At 34.6% G+C, this 21770-nt stretch overlaps 1 protein-coding gene across 13 annotated transcripts in view; it reads left to right on the forward strand.

Annotated features, from left to right (window-relative positions):
* ORC3 (origin recognition complex subunit 3) overlaps positions 1-21770 on the forward strand; it is a 70359-nt gene that overhangs the window by 39355 nt on the left and 9234 nt on the right. For 4 of the 13 annotated variants that reach the window (XM_081295518.1, XM_081295521.1, XM_081295527.1 and 1 more), the window contains 6 exons: positions 6104-6237; positions 9126-9205; positions 10297-10397; positions 14506-14647; positions 15474-15590; positions 16633-16712. In XM_081295518.1, the coding sequence (XP_081151644.1) occupies positions 6104-6237; positions 9126-9205; positions 10297-10397; positions 14506-14647; positions 15474-15590; positions 16633-16712 (654 nt within the window). The other 9 variants (XM_081295525.1, XM_081295523.1, XM_081295524.1 and 6 more) reach the window with 9 other exon arrangements.

Raw genomic sequence — 21770 nt, forward strand, 5'->3', positions numbered from 1 at the left:
AATGACAATTCAAAAATAGGGTAAGCAAACATACGTAACAATAGTAACCACTATTCATTGAAGGCTTTCGATGTGCCAGACACTGCATTAAGGCACTTTAGTTAATTTTCCCATCTAATATAGTTCCTCTTATGGTAGGTCTAATTAGCCACACTTGACCCCTGATGCAGCTGAAGCACAGATAGGATTTATTGACTTGCCTGAGATCACTTAACTGTTGATGGGACCAAAATTCTAATACAGGTCTGACTCTAAAGCTATTTATACCAGCTGCTGTTCTTTATCAAAATCTAAAATATAGGGGCTGGGGATGTGGCTCAAGCCGTAGCACGCTCGCCTGGCATGCGTGCATCCCGGGTTCGATCCTCAGCACCACATACCAACAAAGATGTTGTGTCCGCCGAGAACTAAAAAATAAATATTAAAAATTCTCTCTCTCTCTCTCTCTCTCTCTCTCTCTCTCTCTCCTCTCTTACTCTCTCTTTAAAAAAAAAATCTAAAATATAGGTTTGGGAATGTGAATAAAAGAAGAAACGTACATAGAAAATGAGATTTTAGTCATTTTCCTAAGCTCAGGTCAGAAACATGGGCGGTGAAAAGTGTAGAGATATAAAAAAGCATTGGGAATCAGAATAGCTGCTATAGGAAGAACAGACAAGAATCTGGACATTACTGAAGAGGAAAGAAATCTGGGAACCTCTAGAATGGAATTAGTCTTTTCTCTTTTGTACAGATTAGACGTGGACAAGAAGTCAAGGACATTTTTCAGTTTAGACATTCTACATAAGAATAATTTGAGTTTAGAAAGCCAAGCATTCTTACTCCCTATCTTCAAACTTAAATTCATAAGAGGAACTAAGATTAAAATCATCACTGAGTGTTGCTTTGGAAAAAAAAAAACTTAGGTATTGTGTCCATCTACAAGTAAAAAAATATATATATATATATAAAAATTAAAAAGTGTTGGGGATGTAATTCAGTGGTAAAGCTTCCCTGGGTTCAGTCCGCAGTATTGGAGGAAAAAAGTTATACTCATCAGTATCATTGACTTTACTTATATGTATGGTGACTTTTAGTCTTCCACAAAAGATAATGATTACTTGGATAGTGAGAAAGGGAAATCAAATGTGAGCTAAGTTTTGCTAAAGTACCGTAGAAACGAAAATCTTATAAAATATTTTTAAATTTTTTTGTAAAAGTTACTGAAGATGGTATTTCTCATGAAAAAATCCTTTTTCCCCCTGTGGAAACTGGCATGTTTCAATAACCACTGATCTACTTCATGAATATTTGATGGCCATAGGAGTATTTATAAGGAGACTGGAATGGTGATGGGCACCTGTAGTCTAGCTTATTATTCATATTTGACACAGGTCATCACTTCTTTCTTAATGACTTTTAGTACTCAGACCCTCTTTGTCTTTCTCTTGTCTCAGTGTGGGCTCCTTGTCAGTCTCTCTAGTGTTTTCTCTTCTCTCTGATATCCTAACATTACAGCACCTGAAGCTTAGTCATAAGCCCACAGCTCTCTTGTGAGCGCCAGACTGTTATGTTCATATACCATTTAATATCACCATTTGGATATCCAGTACACATTTCAAAGTTGACTTATTCAAAATTGAATTCCTCATCATCCCCTTGACACCTAGCATTTTTCTGCATCCTTCCAGTTCTTCAAGCTAAAGACATGGGCTCTGCCTTAAAAATTTATCAGGAACCAAACCTCCTCCTCTTTAACTGTTATCATCTTGTTTTAAGTTGTTATCATCTTTCACCTGGGTTATTACAGGAGCCTTCTATCTGGTTTTCCTGCTTCCCCATTTGCTTCTGTATAGGATTTTCCTCAAAACAGAAGGCAGAATAGTCCATTTAAAATATGGCTAGTAATGTCATTCCATTTGTCAAAATCCTTCATTAACTCCCCATTTCACTCAGGGTAAAAGCCACAGTCTGTACATTAACAATACATGATCTGCCAGCCACCCCCATTATTTAGTGGTTAAGGTTTGGTTTTTGTCATGGTAGTTATTTTGTTTTGCACCTAATGTTCTACCGTGGACACAGTGACAATGCAGTATATAACATGGTCAGCAAGAGCGTGAATATCAAGCCAAATTGTCTGAGTTCAAATCCCAAGTTTGCCAGTTACTAGCCTTGGGACTCTGGACAAGTTACTTAAATTCTTTGTGCCTCTGTTTTCTCATCTCTAACGTGGGAATAATAATACTATTTCATAATGAATTGTAAATATTATATGTGTGCATATAAGTGTTAGCCATCATCAGTGGTAACACAGATTGTTCTACCTCATTACTTATTATCTTTATATAATATCCTGTGTTTTAGAAGCATAACTTTTTTTAACAGATACAGCATTTTTTATACCTTTATTTTATTTATGCATATTTAAATGGTGCCGAGGATCAAACCCAGTGCCTTGCACATGCTAGGCAAGTGCTCTACCACTGAGTCACATACCCAGCCCCTAGAAGCGTAACTTTTAATTATTTCTTTTTTGGATATATATTTAGGTTGTTTTAAATTCCCATTACAAACAGTAATCACAGCATATGTGTTTACACATTTGTATAATTTCCACAAAATGAATATATAGATATAGATTTCTGAGTCTAAAATACAAAGACTATTGTATCACCATACACTAGTATGTCAGTGTGCTTTTTCCCTATATATATCTTGATCTCTTTGTGGATTTTTAATATCTTCTATTGACCTATCTGTTCTTCAGTAAGGACCATCTGATTTTAATCACAGAAGCTTATACTTTTTGATGTATTAACAGCCCCAATACCTGCACTAAAGTACACAACACATTGTTCTTCTTTATCAAAAATGATTTTTTTCCAGATAAATTTTATTGAACTTTTAAAATATACCCACCAGAATTTTGTTTCACACAATGGTAGAATGTAGATTGATTTGGAATGATTTGTATCTGATAATATTGAATATTAGAACTTAAACTGTGAATCATTTATTCAGAGCTTTCATAACTTTATAGGTCTAAAACATTTTGCTATAGTGTACATTGCTGAATATTCCAATTTTTGTTGCTTTTTTTTTTTTTTAAGAAAACTGTAAAACTAAAAGAATTCCAAGTTGGTTAACCAATATAAGAACAGTTTGCATTTTTTCAGCCCATCTTCATTTAAATGTCTGATTTTTTCATTACCTGCTTCTGGCATTTTAGTGGGCTCTAAGTCTGATACAGACTCTCCTCTTGACATCAAGATTATTTTTTTGTTTACTTCTAGTCTTTGGCTTAGACCGATCCTGGAGTTCAGCTTCCAGGTCAGACTGCTGAACCTCAGGTTTTCCGTCATCTTTTCTCTCCTACCTAGTATAATATCCTGACTTTAAGTTTGTGGTTCCTATTATTGAGGTTGTTCATCACCATACTGCTGAGCAACCATAGGCTCAACTGGCTGAGAAGATTCATGTTCATCTCATCTTCCTTTAGATTTAGTTGATGATCTTACTTCCTCACTTATATTTCACATGGGTGAGTCTCAGTGAGAAGGAATGAAGTCTTCAGAAAGAATCAAGATATGACCTTCCTGGTACATTTCAGTTTTTGAGGCCATTTTGAATATGTTGTTTTTTCCATTACATAGTTTAATATATAGGTATTACTTATGTGTATATGGATGTTTACACACCCACACACGTTTATCTTTTTTCATCCACCCTTTTACTCTAATATTTTTATCGTACTTAGATTTTATCACTGTACAGTTGGTCACATCATATGCAACTAAAAAATTTCATCTTCCTTTTTATTGTTTGAACTACTTGCTTCTTTTAATTTACTATAGTGACTAGAGTCCAGAATTATGTTGAATAATAGAAATGAGAATAGATATCTTTGTTGATTCTGTGTGTGTATAATTTTACTGGAAAAGATTTTAACTAATAACTCTTTGGGTTGATTAAATTATTATTTCTAATTAGCTTTAGATTAAATCTTGTTTTGTGTGAAACCAGTAGGTACTTGAAAAGGTATAAGATCTTCTAGTACTCTGGAAATAGTAAGAACATAATCTTAGTTGGGCAGAGTGGTGCACTCCTATAATTCCAGCTACTTGGGAGACAGAGGCCAGAAGATGGCAGATTTAAAGCCAGCCTGATTTACTTAGTAAGACCTTGTCTGAAAATTTAAAAGGCTAGGATATATATAGTTCAGTGGTAGAGTACTTGTCTAGCATGTGCAAAGCACTGGATTCAATCCTTATTACCATGGAAGGAAGAAAAAAAGAACATAATCTTAGGCTAACAGTAAGAGGAATAACAAATATCTGAATCTCAGAAAGTTTACATCTGAGGTAAAAGATCTGCCTCTTTCAGTCAAATGCACATTAGAAGTTATGACTACAAAAGTTTGCCTGTTTTCAAAATTATATGACATAATACCTTTTTTTGGTTTTGCATACTGAAGATTAATAATAGACTATACTTGACCTTCCTCCATGTTCCTTTGTTTGTATCTCAAAGTGGAGGAGAAATGTGGCAGTGTATAGCTGGGAAGTTAATCCTCAATGTATTACTGATATAGGTTAGACCTCTAGCATTACCTCATCTTCTGCTCCCCTCCAAGCAAGCCAGTGCCTTTGAATCCTTGGACACTGGAAATACTGACTTTGTCTATTAGAGTAAGGCTAAAGCTCAGGTATAATGGATTGTTCAAATGCTTTGAATTAACTCTCTTAACAGTTTAATTTCATCTGACCAATAGAAAGCAAGAAACTTTAATTAATCTCTAGGGTAATCAAGAATGAAGTGTCTTAGCCTATTTTTCTTTGACCTATTAGCTGTCTTTCATTCACAGATAAAAGATTATGCTTTAGATAATTGTTGTAGAAAGAAGAGAATATTTTATGCTGTTTCTTAACACTGTGGAAAATTTTTTGTCTACCCCTACCAGTTTCTATAAACTTAAGTTTATTTTACAAAATGACCATATTCTGGATTTGACTGTGTCTTTATGGTTAATATTAGATCTTAATCTTACTAATTGTAACCTTACATCATTTATATACTTGTGTAATGCAACCACTTAATAATTACTAGTATTGACCCTGGCTCCATTTGATGATGTTATTTGAGTACAGTCTTAATGGACAAATCCTGTAAATGATGACTCTGAGAACAGGATCCTAATTTTAGATTATCTTTATTTACCCTCCATTTCTTTTTTTATTATTATTATTTTTCTTTCTTTTTAAAATATTTTATAGTTGTTTATGGACTTTATTTCATTTATTCATATGTGGTGCTAAGAATTGGACCCAGTGCCTCACCCATGCTAGGCAAGCACTCTACCACTGAGCCACAACCCCAACCCCTCACTCTCCATTTCTAACAAAGATTTGTTTAAAGTTCAGAGGATTTGCTGGCTGATGTTCATAAAGTCCTTAGGAGATTAAAATACAGTTAAATGGTAATAATTAGAAAAATGATAGTGATACTTATATTTTTGGTCATTTGAAGCAAGCTTGCATTTAACAAGTCAGATCTTCAGTAGAAATTCTTGAATTCTGTGTACATTTACATCAGAAAGAAAAGGAAACTTAACATAAAATGCCTTAAGTGTCGTAGTTGCCATACTGGATTCTTGAAATGCATTTAAGTCTCCATCTAACATGCAAAATATGACAAGAAAACAAACCTAGGATCAGAGGTGTATAGTAGATTCACTCCATATTACTAAATTCATACTACATTACAAACAGTATGTGTCAAAGCTAGGTTGTGAACCCAGATCTCTGTATATTTTCAAAGCCAAGCATTATGATGAGAACTCTTCAAGAATACTTCTGAATGTCACATGTGTTGAAGAAAATTGAAGCAAGAGATATAACTCAATGGTAGAGGGCTTGCGTAGCATGCACAAGGCCTTGGGTTGGATCCCCAGCTCTGCAAAAGCAAGCATTGAAGAAAATCTCTCCCCAAAAACGTCAGTAGCTACTAAGGAAGAACTTACACCATTTTCTTCTAAACAGAAACATTTAATATATAGAAAATATTTTTGAATTTTTTAAATTTTGCAGTTATATTACATTTTCTTTCACTGATTCTTTTCTAGGATGTTGGCAAAGGATGATCTGATGACCATACTTCAGAAATGTTTCAAGGTTTTTAAATCCTCTTCTGAAAAGCAGCTTGGCAGCACAGCAAAGAGAATAGAGGAGTTCCTGGCCCAGTTTCAGAGCCTCGATGGTGAGAGTATAATATCCTGCCAACTCTACTGGCTGTGATAGTCATTTAACCAAAAGGACATGGAAAACCCCTCCTGATATGCTGAGAGATGAAGAGATAAAATAGTTCTTGATCATTCAGTATACCAGGCCTGAGAATGTCACATCTTAACCAAATGCTTCCCTTCTAGATTTGGTTTAATCAATGAAGAGTATCAAACAGGCAGGAAAATTTGATTTTTCTTCACACACACAGTTTGGAGGACTTGTCTTTAAAAAAGCAACAAAAAGAAATGGAAAAGATTAGAGAGTAGCAGGGCATCACTATTGATGACTCCTTTTAGATGTTTTTTCTTAAACATTTCATCAAGTTCTTTATAGATTTCAAAAAGACTGCATAAATCATTTGTAAGCCTGAAAAATTAATAGCTATGAACTGCTTTCACAGCAGTGAGGCTCATTAGTATGCTGATTACCAAATATGCATGGGGCTTGCTTTAATCGGATTTACAGAACCTTGAATCTTTCAGTCCTAAGTGAACTGAGACAACCTGGCACTCCTCAGTGTTGGAGGTTCAGAGTTTCTTTTATTTTGGTGACTGTGACATGATCATTTATATTTTCTGAATACTTGGGGTTCCTGACTATGTGTAGGTAGGTAGTCATGTTCTGTTCCCTAGTGCTTCAGGTCTTCTGTGTTCTAATAGGACCCACAGATTGATACTACTGATAAGTAACTTTTCCTGGGCTTTATCTTGCTCTATTTCTAGCACCAGCACATGATGCTAGGAAAAATATGGGTTATGTAACTTTTACTTTTCCCCTATTTAGGTGAAGTTTTTAATGAAATATGGGGAAGGAGGTAGTTTGGTATTTACAAGCACATAGAGATGGCATGGTGAAAATATCTTAATTGGAATATCCATTTTAATCCTTTATATGTTTCCCAAGTATTTCTTCGTGTTGAAAATCTTTTGGATTTAGGGCTGGGGGTGCTGAGGATATAGCTCAGTGGTAGATTGATTGCCTTATATGTGTGAGACCATGAGTTCAATTCCCAGTACTGGCAAGAAAAAATCTTTTAGGTTTAGAAAGCATTTTTTGTAGAAAATCTTTCCATGTCTCCCTACAGTTCTAGTACAAAGCACCTGATGGGTGCTCAGTTCTAGAAGATGAAAGCAAAAATTTCCCTGACTAGAGTGGCAGATATAGACAGAGTGAGGAAGTTTTCCATGGGCATTAAAGGGATTCCTCCACATCCTATATTTCTCTCACCACCATAGCGTAATCTGAACCACTTTTCAAACCATGGAAATTTTAAGGTCAAGAAGTTAAGAGAATTTAGTCAAATTGCAATCAAAACTGAAGTCCATGAAGACAATAACTTGTTTGAGCTGCACAGCTACCTAGTGGCAGCACCCAGACTAAATAGCTCATTTCTCTTCACAGCCCAGCTTATTGTTTATTTTGTTTTGTTTTTTTCTCACCAATTCATAAATTTAATGCACAGAGAGAGGCCACCCTTAAGGACACAGACAGGGCAAAAAACCTAGAAGAATATAAGATAAATTAGGTAACTTTCAATCTAGTGAATAAATTCTGTGATATTCTAGCACTATATAAAGGAATGCAGTTTTTTCAAATGGGAAGTTTGAAGATTAAGATGATTAGAACCCTAAAGAATAAAGAATTTGCACCAGGTGCATTGATGCACACTTGTAATCCCAGTGGCTCAGGAAACTGAGACAGGAGGATCTCGAGTTCAAAGCCAGCCTTAGCAATGGAGAGGTACAAAGCAACTTAGTGAGACCCTGTCTCTAAATAAAATACAAAATTGGGCTGGACTTGTGGCTCAATTGTCAAGTGCTCAAGTTTAATCCCCAGGACCCCCCAAAATAAAAATAATTTGAAAAGAATAAAGAATTTTACAAATTATAGCAAAACCACTCTCTTGAAGAAATGGCTTGATTTTTTAGTAATAAGTTAACATTAGTAACAAAGTGTAATTCAAACTCCCCACATTAAATAAATAGAAATATTTGACTATATGCTAAGTGTAATTCAAGCTCCCCACATTAAATAAATAGAAATATTTGACTATATGCTATCTCTGGCTCCTTATCAGTTAGGGAGGGTTAAGTAGGGCAGAAAATTATATCAGCTCTATCTTTAAGACAGCTACATGTTAATAAAATGTAATAAAGAATTTAATAGATGTTTTAACCTAGTATCTTCCTTGAGCAAGGAATTATTTATAGCTAAAAGAAATTTCTTTCAGAATCATATATATTTTGTAGCTACATCCTTCTGTCGTAAGATTTGGGTCATGTGTCATGCAAGTGTCAGGTTCCCAAAATATACCCGCACTTGGAAGAAGGTATCAGAACTTCATGCTCTACAGGAGCAGCTGTACAATTACTGGTTAGTGGATTATTTCACAACTTTTGCATACTACCCTCTTTATACTCAATGTTATATTAAAAATAGTGAATCGGGTGGTTGAAAACCAGATTTGTCAGGTTGTAGATTATATTGTTTACAATCTTGATATAGTCAAAGGAAAATGGTTAAAGTTTGTATGATTTTTAACAAAGGTATTTATAATAGCACAAATATTTGAGACTTTCTGCTGTTGATTTGAGGGGAGTTTGGTTTCATTGCTTTGTTTTCATTATGGTAACACTTTAAATTCAGTAGCTAGGTTTTAAAAACCTCGCTACAGCATAAATTACGAAACATTTATTGACCTTCAGTTTCTGGCAGAAATATCATTTATATGATGGAACCTTGATCCCTTGCCACATTTGAAAAAAAGAAATGGGTGAAAATTTTACTTCCTTTGGATTAGTAGCAACTGTTCTCTTGTCTTGGATTTGCACTAATTGCTATATATTTGTTTTGTATTAAAAGCAGATGCCAAAGAGGAAGAAGATGCTTCTGGGTCACAGCCAAAGGGCCTTCAGAAGACAGATCTCTATCATCTTCAGAAGGTCAGATCTCTTTTTTTTTTTTCCTTTTAGCTGCATCATGTCATGTTCCCCTTTTTCACTTTGTGCTCTAGATTTGTCTGGATGTTTTTGTTTTCATTTTAAACCACAGCCAGGAACAATGCAGACTTTGTAACTCACTTATAAATCAAACATCCTGTTTATCCTACTGCCATCCTCAACTGCACTTACACTCTGCAATTTACTAGTCAATTAGGTGGAAACTGTTCCAATACACTCAGAGAAACAGAATTAACTAGCAACAAGGGAAATGTGGAAGCGTGGTTGCCCCCCACAAAAAAGAATCTGATTATTTATCTGGTGAATTTATTTTTCTGTTTGATCAAACTGAAAGATTCAAAAGAGCCTAACTCATTAGTTTTAGATATTTATTTTAGTTTTTTCATGCATATTCATAATATAGAACACAAATTGAGCTACAGTATGTCCAAAATATTCTTTTTTTAAAAAAAGGTTGTTTGTTTGTTTGTTTGTTTAGTTGGAGGTAGATATAATACCTTTATTTTATTTATTTATATGTGGTGCTTCACATGTGCTGGCGAGTATTCTACTGCTGAGCCACAACCCCAGCCGCAATATATTCTTTTTCAGATAGTTCTAACTTTAGGATCTTGATTGTCAAAATGAAGAATTTTCTCTACCATGATACCAAGTTAGACAAATATAGTATGAAGTTTCATTCTTCACAAGAAAACACATGGAATCTGTTCTGTTAGTATGGCTTTATGCAAGGTGATGGTAATGATAGTTCTCTTCTTCTTCATCTCTTCCTCCTTTTTCCCTTTCTTCTTTGAACTAATGTGTTGTGAATAGTGAGCACTCTGCTACACAACTTACTAATAAAGTGAACTGCCCTTTCCTCTCTCCCTGAAAACCCACTTGATGTATATTTAAAGCAGTACATCTGAGGAGAGATTCTTGCTAGACCCTACAAATAAAAAAGTAACACCCATTTTGATCTGTACATCCTCCTTAAGCAAAGGGCATCCGCCATCTTCACCTGAGTAGCAGAGATCCCTCTGAAAAATTTTCTATCTCAGAATCACCATGAAAGGTATTCTTTCACCTTTTAGTCCTTATTGGAAATGAAGGAGTTGAGAAGAACAAGTAAGAAGCAAACCAGGTTTGAAGTACTCAGAGAAAAAGTTGTGAACTTCATTGACTGTCTGGTGAGGTGAGTCTCTAGCTATTTTTATGAGTCATGCTATTTTTTTAAATAATATTGGCATAATAGCTGTCCATCACCAATCCAGGATTGTTTTTCTCCTGGCCAGCTTAGAATTTTAATTTCAATTCCTTTTTTTTTGTTTGTTTGTTATTAAAATACCTAATCAAATGACTTAGCTTATTCTTTACTGTCGGTTCAAGAACACCAGTTTAAGTTTAATTTTTAGTTTATTAGGCCAGGTGGGAAGAGTCAGGGAGTTAGAAAGTGTTTTCCCCTTTCTTTTTTTTTTTTTTTTTTTTTTAAAGAGAGAGAGAGAGAATTTTTAATGTTTATTTTTTTAGTTTTCGGCGGGCACAACATCTTTATTGGTATGTGGTGCTGAGAATCGAACCCGGGCCGCACACATGCCAGGCGAGCGCGCTACTGCTTGAGCCACATCCCCAGCCCGTGTTTTCCCCTTTCTAATAACAAAGTGTTTATATTACACTTCAGCATTGCTGTACCTTTACTAGTACTGAATGTTGGATTTGGGCCAAACCCAGAAAACAGGCTGAGCAAACTAGCCATGCAGTTCCATTTTGTCTAATTCTAAAGACAGTGCAACTACAAATCAGCATTAAATTCATGTTGAGGCATCTGCTTAGTAAATGCAGAAGTCTACCAATCAACCATTTATTTTACAATGATTCCTTCTTGGGAAATCCAGATTATTCTGAATCATGGATTGCCCAGAAGCCAGCTTTATGGTTCATGCTTTAAAAAAAAAAAAAAAAAAGAAGAAGAAGAAGAAGAAGAAAAGAAAAGAAAGAAAAAGGTATACAAAAGGAAATGATTTAATAGTTAAAAAGAAAAAATAATTATCAGTTTATTATTTTTTAATGGCAGTTCATACATTACTCACTAAACAGAAAAAAAGTACTGGGAAAAACAGCTGCTCAGTTATTGAAAACAGTGATTTTCTGACAGATAAACATGCTCTTCCAGAAAGTGATGTCTCCGTTTTCTAAGATCATGGGGCCAGAATCATTGTTTCTAGTTTATTGGGAAGAATTTATTAATGCTATGAAAGTGGCAAAATTATGACAAGCAGAAGGTTAAAGAGAAATGTGTCATATGAACTGTAATTCATTCTGCTGTCATATATAAAGACAAGAGAGAGAGAAATGTATCATAACAAAATGATGCACTCCAATATTGAACTGATGTACTGGTCAAGAATTTCATTTCAGAACTGATAGAAGTAACTGCCCTATGAGGTTTTCTGTTCTTATAGTTTCTATCCCCAAGCTCTTGACTCTTCCCTTTCGCCAAGTTGTGACTAAGAATTTTTCCATGTGATTTAGAATCATCTGTAAGCCAGATGTCAGTTTCCTGAGTTCTTACAATTTCCAAATCATAGGCTGTGAAGTAAAACCATCCATTCCCCCTTTCATGATCTTTGACCTAATATGCCTGACTTTTTAATGTTTCTGAACAGTTATTGAAATAATGCTGAGCATGATTGAAATGTGTTGTTGTGAAACTATAAAATATTCTATAAGAATTTATTATCTTTACTAAGATTTTCTATCATAAAAAGAGATTAGGATTGTAGACTAAAAGGAAGTGAGGAATCATATATCAGCTAAAGCCCAGAGAAAGGTATGGCTACCTGTGTCACATAGTCCTAATCTCCTGACATCTGCCAAAAGGCCCTCCCCATTTCTGCACTTTGCCTTGAAGGAGAACACTACAGATGTTTGAATAGAGTTTGGAGTTCTGGAGAATATAAGCCATTGACTTAAGGAGATGGTAGGTTCACAGTAGATCAGGAACATCTCTTGGCAAAAATACTGACAGATCTGAGATTAAGTTGCCAAATGCAAAGAATTAAGAAAAAAAAGCTGCCACTTTGTAAGTTGCTATTTTCACCAAAATCAAGATTTGACTTTATAGCCCTTGTTGATAAAAATCTTAACAGTTCCCTCAGAGGTATCTCTTTGAGGAAAGGTCTAACATTTGTTGTAAACTCTGACCTAAATCCAGATGAACATCACAAAGTACTCTGGTGCCAGATTCATTGCTTCTTTCTTATCAAAGCAAATCAGTTGCCCAAGCAATGGCATTTTTATGCCAATCCCCAAGTATACAGTTGGACAAAAATTCCTGTGTATGGTGCTGGTGTATTACTATTATTCAATGAATGTAACCTAGTGGAAACAAAATAAAGCAGATACTTTATTTTCCTTTTGATGGAGATTCTTTGAGAATCTCGAAAAGGTGTTTTGACTTGGTATTTGTCTGAGTTTTTAAACATTACTTGAAGACAGGAAAAGGAACGGAAGTACAAATGTAAGACAGTAATTTGAGTTTCTATTATCATCTCTATCTAATTGCCTTGTTAAATATCCAGTCTTTATTACTTAGCAGGAACTTCAGCAAGGTCTTTTAGTGATAGCCATGATAATGTTTGGGAGTAACTGTATGAAATTGGTATAGGAAGAGTTTATATGGTCAGTAATTACAAATTGGTAACTAGCCATCCAAGGAGGCAGTCAGCATCACAGAAGTCATTTTCTCAGCAAATTTAACTCAGTCTTGAGTAATTGAGATAGTAAAAATGTTAGTCTTTAGTGAGGATCAAGTCAAAATCATACTCTTTGCAAATGGGTTTTGTTCCAGTGGACTCTGGAGAAGGAACAGCACCTAGAAATGGAATGAGTAGATCAGGAGCTCTTGATAAAGGAAAGAGATGGTGAGGAATGATGTGCATGTTGAATGTCCTTTTGCTTCCTATCTTTTTTCAAAACCACTGACCTAACCAGAGTAGAGCAAGTATAGAAGGTTTTTCTAGGAAGTGTGGTAACTTTTCCAAAAGGAGGACAGAAAGTTAGGAAGAAGAGAAATTATTTCATTATTCCAGGAGAGGAGAAATAACATCTCCTGTGGCTGAACTAAGGTAGCTGCTTGATTTGTTCTGCCTACACTAATTGGAAAAGAGCTGACACTGTCTGTAATGTGGCTAACAGACTTTAGGCTCAGGACTGAATTAAGCCCTGGGAATCTTCTTTATGAAGGCATGTGAGTTAACTAATCTAGTTCGTAACTTATTACTGTTTTCGATTGTGTATGCCAAAGCTCCATTCCAGTTCACTACTCTCCAGGCCACCTAAGAATAATGTTACTGTCATGTCACAGACCAGCTGATAGGCTCATACTTTTTTGGGGAGAGGTACCAGGGCCGGGTATTAAACTCAGGGGCATTTGATCACTGAGCCACATGCCCGGCCCTATTTTGTATTTTATTTTGAGACAGATTCTCACTGAGTTGCTTAGCACCTCACTTTTGCTGAGGCTGGCTTTGAACTTGAGATCCTCTTGCCTCAGCATCCTGAGCCACTGGGATTACAGGTTTGCACCATTGTGTCTGGCCTAGGCTCATACATTCAAAGTAAACCTTTTAATGCCTTATTTTTAAAGTTTAGATTTTATTAAAATTGATTTGCCATCTAGCTTGTAAGTGAAAAATTAAAGAATTCCGAGATAATGTGGCTTTTTTAACAATTAGTATTTTATTGAAGTTTTTTAACACACTGAAACTAAAATTTTAGCAGCCTTTACTGATGCTAAAGTAAAAACTAATCATAGTATATTTACAGTAACTCTTTCCTTGAAAGATATCAACTAAAATATTTTTTGTGATCCAAAATGAATTTCCTCAAATTAATTCCAGGCTTGAGGCTGTGTATAACATTGCCAAAAAACCCAAATGTTTGCTGTGTTAGAGAATGGATACCTCAGTTTTCTGAATAATTTTTAATTTAAGAAATTTGTTAATATTTTAAGAAATTCCACTTTAAAGTGAGAAGAAATGTAATATATGTTCATTTGTTTCTGAAGATTTAATTCAGAACTGAGATATGTAGTTTCTTGTACTGTAAACAATCTAGAAGTAGTGTTTAAAAGTATTATATGGATTTTTGCCCTGGATCCAATACTTGAATTTTGTTTCTTTTGCTGTTGATTTTGCTTTTTAATAAATTGTTCAGTCCTTTCATAGAGGATTGACAAAACTGTTATTAAAAATAAACCTATGCTAACCTAAAAGCTGATAACCTGACTCGGAATGTTTCAGAGAATACCTTCTGCCTCCTGAGACTCAGCCTCTGCACGAGGTGGTGTACTTCAGTGCTGCCCACACTCTTCGTGAGCACTTAAATGCTGCTCCACGTATCGCCCTCCACACTGCACTGAACGATCCTTATTTTTATATAAAGGTAAGAAGCAGATTCTGATCTCTCACAGCTTAGCTTAGGCCAAGGCTTCATTGCCACAAAAATATTGCAAGTTTTCAGTTCTGTTTTAATGAGCAGAGAATAAGTAGCTCAGGGTTGGTGGTAGTAGAAAGCTTGGATAATTTCATATTTAAAGAACAATAATGATCAATTATTTTTGATACATAAATCACAAATGTAAAACTTACAAAGTTTATCTTCTTTGCTAGTAGTAGCTCACAAAAGAAAAGTATGATTTCAGTAGCATTTGGGAAGGTAGGCTATCCTCTGCAGCACATGTATGTGAGATTTTGTTTCTTAATAAAGAACCATAATTTCAAATATGTTGAAAAAACAGGTGGTTTCTACAGAATGATATGCATTGTTGAGAACTGTCTTTTGAGAGATGACTTATATCCCTAGTAGTGAAATGTTGATATTTATTAATATAATGTAAAAATTGCTAGAATTAAGCTAATTGCAAATGTTGAGAGTCACTTTAATGAATATTCCCAAAGAGTTCTTTAAACTTTATACAGTTAGAAATGCACTGTGGTCTTGGAAAATAACTTAAGATTAAAGTGAAAAATGTGCTTGTACTCATCCTGGGGCTGTTTCTCTAGTAACTAGGAGTTGGAGGTATTAGACCAAGACCTGAACCTAAATAAGAACTAGCTAACAATTATTGAAGAGTTCTTTCACTAAATAAAGAAAACCAAGATTCCACTTACTAATTTACTAAATTTAAGTTAGGAGGGGTTTACTAGTAATCAGATTTTGTTCTTTATCCTTTCTTAAAGGCGGTTACCTTACTTCACTTATTTTTTAGAATGAAGCACTGAAAAGTGAAGAAGGCTGCATTCCAAATATTGCCCCTGACATCTGTATAGCTTATAAACTGCACCTGGAGTGTAGCAGGCTAATCAACCTTGTGGACTGGTCAGAGGTAGGTCAGAGAGAAAAGAGAAAGCTGTATATAGAATATATAGAATATTTTTATACTTTCAAGCTCATCTTTTACCTTTTTTAATGCCTTGGTTTTATTTGGAAAGCATAAATTGCCTCATACTTCAAAAGTTCTTTAGGAAATAGCCGCTCAGCAATCCTCACTCCAAATCTCCTGCTCTCTGATCCTTCATTCTTCAAATGAAGCCAATTCTGTATTCATGCCAGGTCAAAATAAGTATGTGATCTAACCTTAGTACTTAGCATTTAAGCAAAGCTAAGCAGTTAGGTCAGTTCTATGGTATTCCACAAAATATAGTATTAACTAGCATTTCCTTACTTTCATGAAAAAAAATTGGAATGATTGTGCAATAGATTTAGCAATCAGGAAATATAAGGAATACTTGGCGGGGTTGGGGATGTGGCTCAAGCAGTAGCGCGCTCGCCTGGCATGCGTGCGGCCCAGGTTCGATCCTCAGCACCACATACAAGCAAAGATGCTGTGTCCGCCAAAAACTAAAAAATAAATAAATAAATATTAAAATTCTCTCTTTCTCTCTCTTTAAAAAAAAAAAAAGGAATACTTGGCAAGGAAATGGACAACTCTTGTTATTCTTTAAAATAACTCTTTTTTTTCCCTCCTCAGCATAGTATTACAATTAGCTGCTTCCAAGAAAAATAGGCATTTTCCATTTTCCTGGGTTAAGGGAGATTTGGGAGTAGAGGATACAGGACTCTGCCTTTTAACATTAATTTGCTTTGTTTCTTGTTTTTCTTTGCCTACTTCTTAGTTCTCAGAAACAAAATTATTAAGGAGTCATTACCTTGTACTCTTTTAATGTATAACTGATTTAAAATGATTATGGAGTATAATTCTGAAAATCTGAAATTTGGTTTAAAGAAAAAAGAAATGTGCTAGCTATTAGCAGCAGCAACAGTATTATTAAGCCTGGCTAAATTATAGTACCATCAAAGAAAGTGTAGTAAAAGATATTTGGCAACTGTGGAGATTTTTATTTTCTTCTGTCTTATGTACTCAAAAGGCTTTTGCAACAGTTGTGACAGCTGCTGAAAAGATGGAATCAAATTCTGCAACTACAGAAGAGATGAATGAAATTATCCAGTATCCTTTTAAAATCAATTCCACAATGTCCAGCTACAGAGTGTAAGTTCAGTTTCTCAGGCTTAGAGGTAAAACATGAGTTTAGCATGCAAGAGGACAAGAGTTTAATCCCCAGCCTCAAAAAATAAAGTTTAGTTTCTCCAGGTCTATATTGTAGATTCATAAGGACATGTTAATATTAACCATACCATTCTAAGAATAACTTAAATTTGTAAATATTCTGAATTTAATCTACAATGAGGTCAAACCCATATTATTTGGTCTCAAATTTATGTTATTTCAAAGTTTACCAAAAAAAGAAACCATCATTATTGAATTTTAAGAGAGAATTTTTTTAATATTTATTTTTTAGTTTTTTAGTGGACACAACATCTTTTATTTTTATGTAGTGCTGAGGATCGAACCCAGCGCCCCGCGCATGCTAGGCAAGCATGCTACCGCTTGAGCCTCATCCCCAGCCCCAATGAATTTTCTACTTTTCTCTTGTACTTTTAGAAGTTGTGGGGAGTAGCAATGTTTTTTTTTTTTTTTTTTGGGGGGGGGTACCAGGGACTGAACACAGGGGCACTCATCCACTGAGCCATATCCCCAGCCCTATTTTGTATTTTTATTAGAGACAGGTTCTCACTGAGCCGCTTAGTGCCTTGCTGTTGCTGAGGCTGACTTTGAACTTGTGATCCTCCTGTCTCAGCCTCCTGAGCCACTGGGATTACAGGTGTGCGCCACCGCACCCTGGAGTAAGTAGCAATTTTTATACTATGTGAAAAATTAGATTTGGGTGCTTTCCATTAATGTCTTATTGACAATTCTAATTACACGTAATGTTTTCCAGTAAGATTTATAGTGTAATTTAGGAAGAATGTTTTTCAGCTATGTATTAGTTTGCAAACTAATATTTTAACATTGAAATTTTAACCTTTTTGTCATAAATAGAACATGGCCAATTTCCTTAGCTAGAATCTGCAGTGCTCGATTTATTAGAGCTGTTTCTGAACTAGAACTTTTAGGATTTATAAAACCTACCAAACAGAAGACTGACCATGTAGCAAGGCTAACATGGGGAGGCTGTTAGAATGCAAATGAATGAAGCCAGTTGTATCCTGTACCTTAAGAGCAGAAGGAGACTACTAGTCATATTTACATGCCATTAGAGACTGCTGAGAAGACAATGTGTAGCCCTCCCTTTTGGTGTTTAACCAGAAAGTAGAATTTTAATCTCAAGCAGGTTTATATCAAAGAATCTTTGTAATATTTTAGAATCTAACAAATAAACATGCTTGCATTATAACTAAAACCTCTCATGAATTATCATTGTACAAAATCACTAAACCAAATCATTCTTGGACTTATGCTGTCTAAATAGAATAAATTTCTTTATCCAGTAAAGTATTTGTAATTGGTATACATTACAAATGTACCTTGTTCCTCTATTTCTTGCATTGGCTTTCCTCACTGGTATATTATACAGTAAGTCATAACATAAATATCCTGCAAGTTCGTTTCTTATCTTTAGAAAGACCATTCATTACCACAGTAGCATTGATCAGGATAGTATCTTACTGTCTTCACCTCAGGTGCCAAAACTTATTCAGCAAAATGTAAACACTTTGCATAGGTATAACAGTACTGTCAACTTGAAAGTTAAGAACTTGTGATATACAAAGTGTAAACTAAAAAAAAATACTTATCAAAATCCTGGAATCAGGGCATGAAGCAGATTCCCCAACAGATTGACATGATGAAGATAATCAACTTTCTGTTTGTGAAATGCATGAGTTTCTATGATTTATCTTTAAGCAATAACTAACCCAGGCTTTTTCTGATATTCTAGTCATTTTCCTCCAAAGAGCCCTCAACTACATTTTTTTTATTGTTTTTAAACAATGGGTAGTAAAAATCTAGGTAAATAATGTACAAATGATTTTAAGGATTTTTCATCTATTGCCTCTTTGAGGCCATCAGCCATGAGGCAGGTTTCCCAGTACTCCCATGTTGTATTAATGAGGACACTATTAATATGTACAGTATGGTTTCCTGCAGCTTTCAGATGACAGATGAGCACCAGATGAAATTTAGAAAACTCTTAAAACACTCATATCTTACAGTATAAAATTACTAGTCTAAGACTAGCAAATTCACATCTGTCTGAAAGCACAGATTTCCTGAGATGAAAAAGTAACCCTACTTTAATTTTGCTATGCACTTACTGAATTCATGCAATCTAAATGTATATCATGCACTGAACCATGTTGAGGTAATAAATCCAGTCAAGCTCTGGGGCATGCCTATGAATTTATTAATGTTTAGGGAAATTAAGAGTGGGCAAAAGAAGACTGAGCAGCAGCAGCCAATAGAGGAAAATCGGGCACGTGTAATATCTTACAAGCCAACTGAAGAGTTTCAAAGGTTGAATGCTGTTTATGATTAGACTTCAAAAATCTTCAGTGACTTAATATAGGCATCACCTATCAGATCAGATAAGCATGTGTCCAAAATTGACACTAATCCTGGAAAGGCCATATATTGTATAGTATCAACTTTTGTTCTGACACAGAAGTTTTAACCTGAAAATTAAAATTTTTAGGCCCAACTTCTAGCCTACAGTTATTTCAGATGCCTAGATTAAATCAGTGGTAGCACAAATATTCAAAAAGGGCCTGGGTCTTCCCAGTTAGACTCTTACTAATAAAAAAAAACTTATGTCGATATATGGGAGAACCTCAATGTGGATATGTTATAAGTATTTCACATAGGGTAATGGTATCAAGTTTATTTGTGTAGAAGTACATGTTTTTATGAGATGCATTTTTAATAACTTTTACACATCAATAGACTATTCTTTCAACTTTTCTGTGTTTGAGCTTTTTCCTAATAAAAAAAAGTTGGTGAAAGCAGGGAGAGGCAGTAAATCGGAAGATGTTTAGAAAAATTTTGAGTTTAGCTTAGAAACAGTAAAATAGAGTAATAGCTGGATGAGGAATATAGGATCAAAAGGTTTTTAATAACATTTTATTTATTTGGGAATGATCTACGAGAGAGAAAACGGATGCAGAAGAGAAGATAGCTGGAACTGTGTCTTTGAATGAGATGTGAGTTTGTATGTAATTCTTACATAGTATACTAATGCATCACAGAGTAGACAGGGACAAAATTCGGCTTTAGCAGAATATTCACAACTGTTTCCAACTCTTGCTGCTTGGATCATATCTGTAAACTGTATTTTACCGATTCCAGTGGTCTTCCTTTCCTAGGTCTTCTAATGCAGTTTCTAGGGGTGGAGCCTTACGATCTTTTTTTTTAAAAGAAAGCTCTTCAGGTAGTATTGTAAATGCAATCACTGTTTAGAAATCATGTTCATTAGTCATGTCAAAGTCTTGATATTTTAAACCTCCGATATTTATTTTTTTCAAATGCCTATTTTCCCTCAACAATACAAAGAATTCTACCTTATTTGTACCCTTGTTAATCACATTCACTCAACACAGTAAGGCAAGTACGGCTCTGTATCATAACTGCCTTTTACTAAAATAATGACATTGTACACTGAATTATGTGACTACTTATTATGAGGAATTTCGGGTCTCTTTGGGAATTAAGAATCCCTAGGTAGCTAATAGTTCTTTTCACTGAGATAAATTGGTATATGGACTATAGTAAGTAAATCAACTACTGAGTCCACATAATTTTAACTAAATCCAAGAATCCTGTACATTAACTTTCTTGAATTCTCTTAGATTACTACTTATTTTAAATGTAAGGTAGAACTTTTTGGTAAGATAATAATGCAGAAATTTAGCTGTGAAGGAAAGTTTAATGAAGTTATATCTAAAATTGAAACTCTTATGACTTTTCAGATTGCCAGCATTTTTTTCCCTTTCAGCTGATTTTGCCTTCCAAACGTAAAACCCAGCTGTTAACAAATTTTTATCAGTGAAAATTCACAAATGCTTATTTAACAAAAGAATATCTAGTTTTGTCCTAAGGTTAAAAAGGTTTGTTAAAGCATGTTTACATTCACTGTATTCCCATGCCTCCATATTTTAACTTACTGTTTGCACTCTCCTAAAAAATGTTACCCACTAAACTGGTACTTCTTGGCTGGGACTTAGTAATGAGATATATGGTCATCACAACTTGAGGAGGGTAACTGGCATCCAGTGGTCAAGGCCGGGGATGTTGTTTGTTAAACTCCCTGCAGAACACAGGTATAATCCCAAGAACGATCTGGCCAAAATTGTCAGTAATGCTGAGATTGAGAATCGTAGTACTAAGCCATTACCTTTTAAGATTCTCAAAGAATTGGTGAAATACAATTGCTAAAATTAAAAAGAAAAAACTTTTCCCTTGTTCTACTAACTGAATCACTTACAAAGGTTTATGTTCCAGTATATTTAGGATTTGGGTAATCAGTGGAAATATGCTGTTAGTTTTCAACAAATTCACTTGAAGCATTTTTTTTGCTCACTTATTGAAAGAAAGCTGTGTCTAGAAGCCACTCAGGGAAAGTGAGTTAAATTTGCTGAGTCATGCTTTCTTGCACATCAAATATCAAGTCCTTAAAAAAAAAAATTGGATTCTATTGATGCCTTTTAGGTAAAAATTCTAGAGCTCTTAGAACTATCTATGAGGTAATATATTATTATGCAGAAAATGTTACAAGTTACAGAAGTAATTTAGAATCAGAACGCAACTTTTTGAAATAGCACTCAAATTTTAAATCTTACCAGAAATATTTACTTAATTGAGTCCTGGAAAATGCTTACATTTAAAACACTGGCTTTATTCAAATACTACCCATTTGTACATTTAAAAAACAAGCAGGATAGAAGTAAATGTTTTATTCTTCCAACTAAATTCCAGTACTACAAGGGCAGTAAAACAATGATACACTGGAAAAAAAAATGCAGCAATAAACATTTGTTAAAAAGACTGATAGAATAAATAAAACTACCAAAAAAAAAAAAAAAAAGGAAAAGAAAAATCATATAAACCCATTCTGAAACCCCAAAAAGTCCTGGAATACAGAAATGCCCTCCTCCTTCACTATTTGACAGGAAG

This window comes from Spermophilus citellus (genome assembly GCF_964194105.1).
Source record: "Spermophilus citellus genome assembly, chromosome: 5".
Classification (NCBI taxonomy): domain Eukaryota; kingdom Metazoa; phylum Chordata; class Mammalia; order Rodentia; family Sciuridae; genus Spermophilus; species Spermophilus citellus.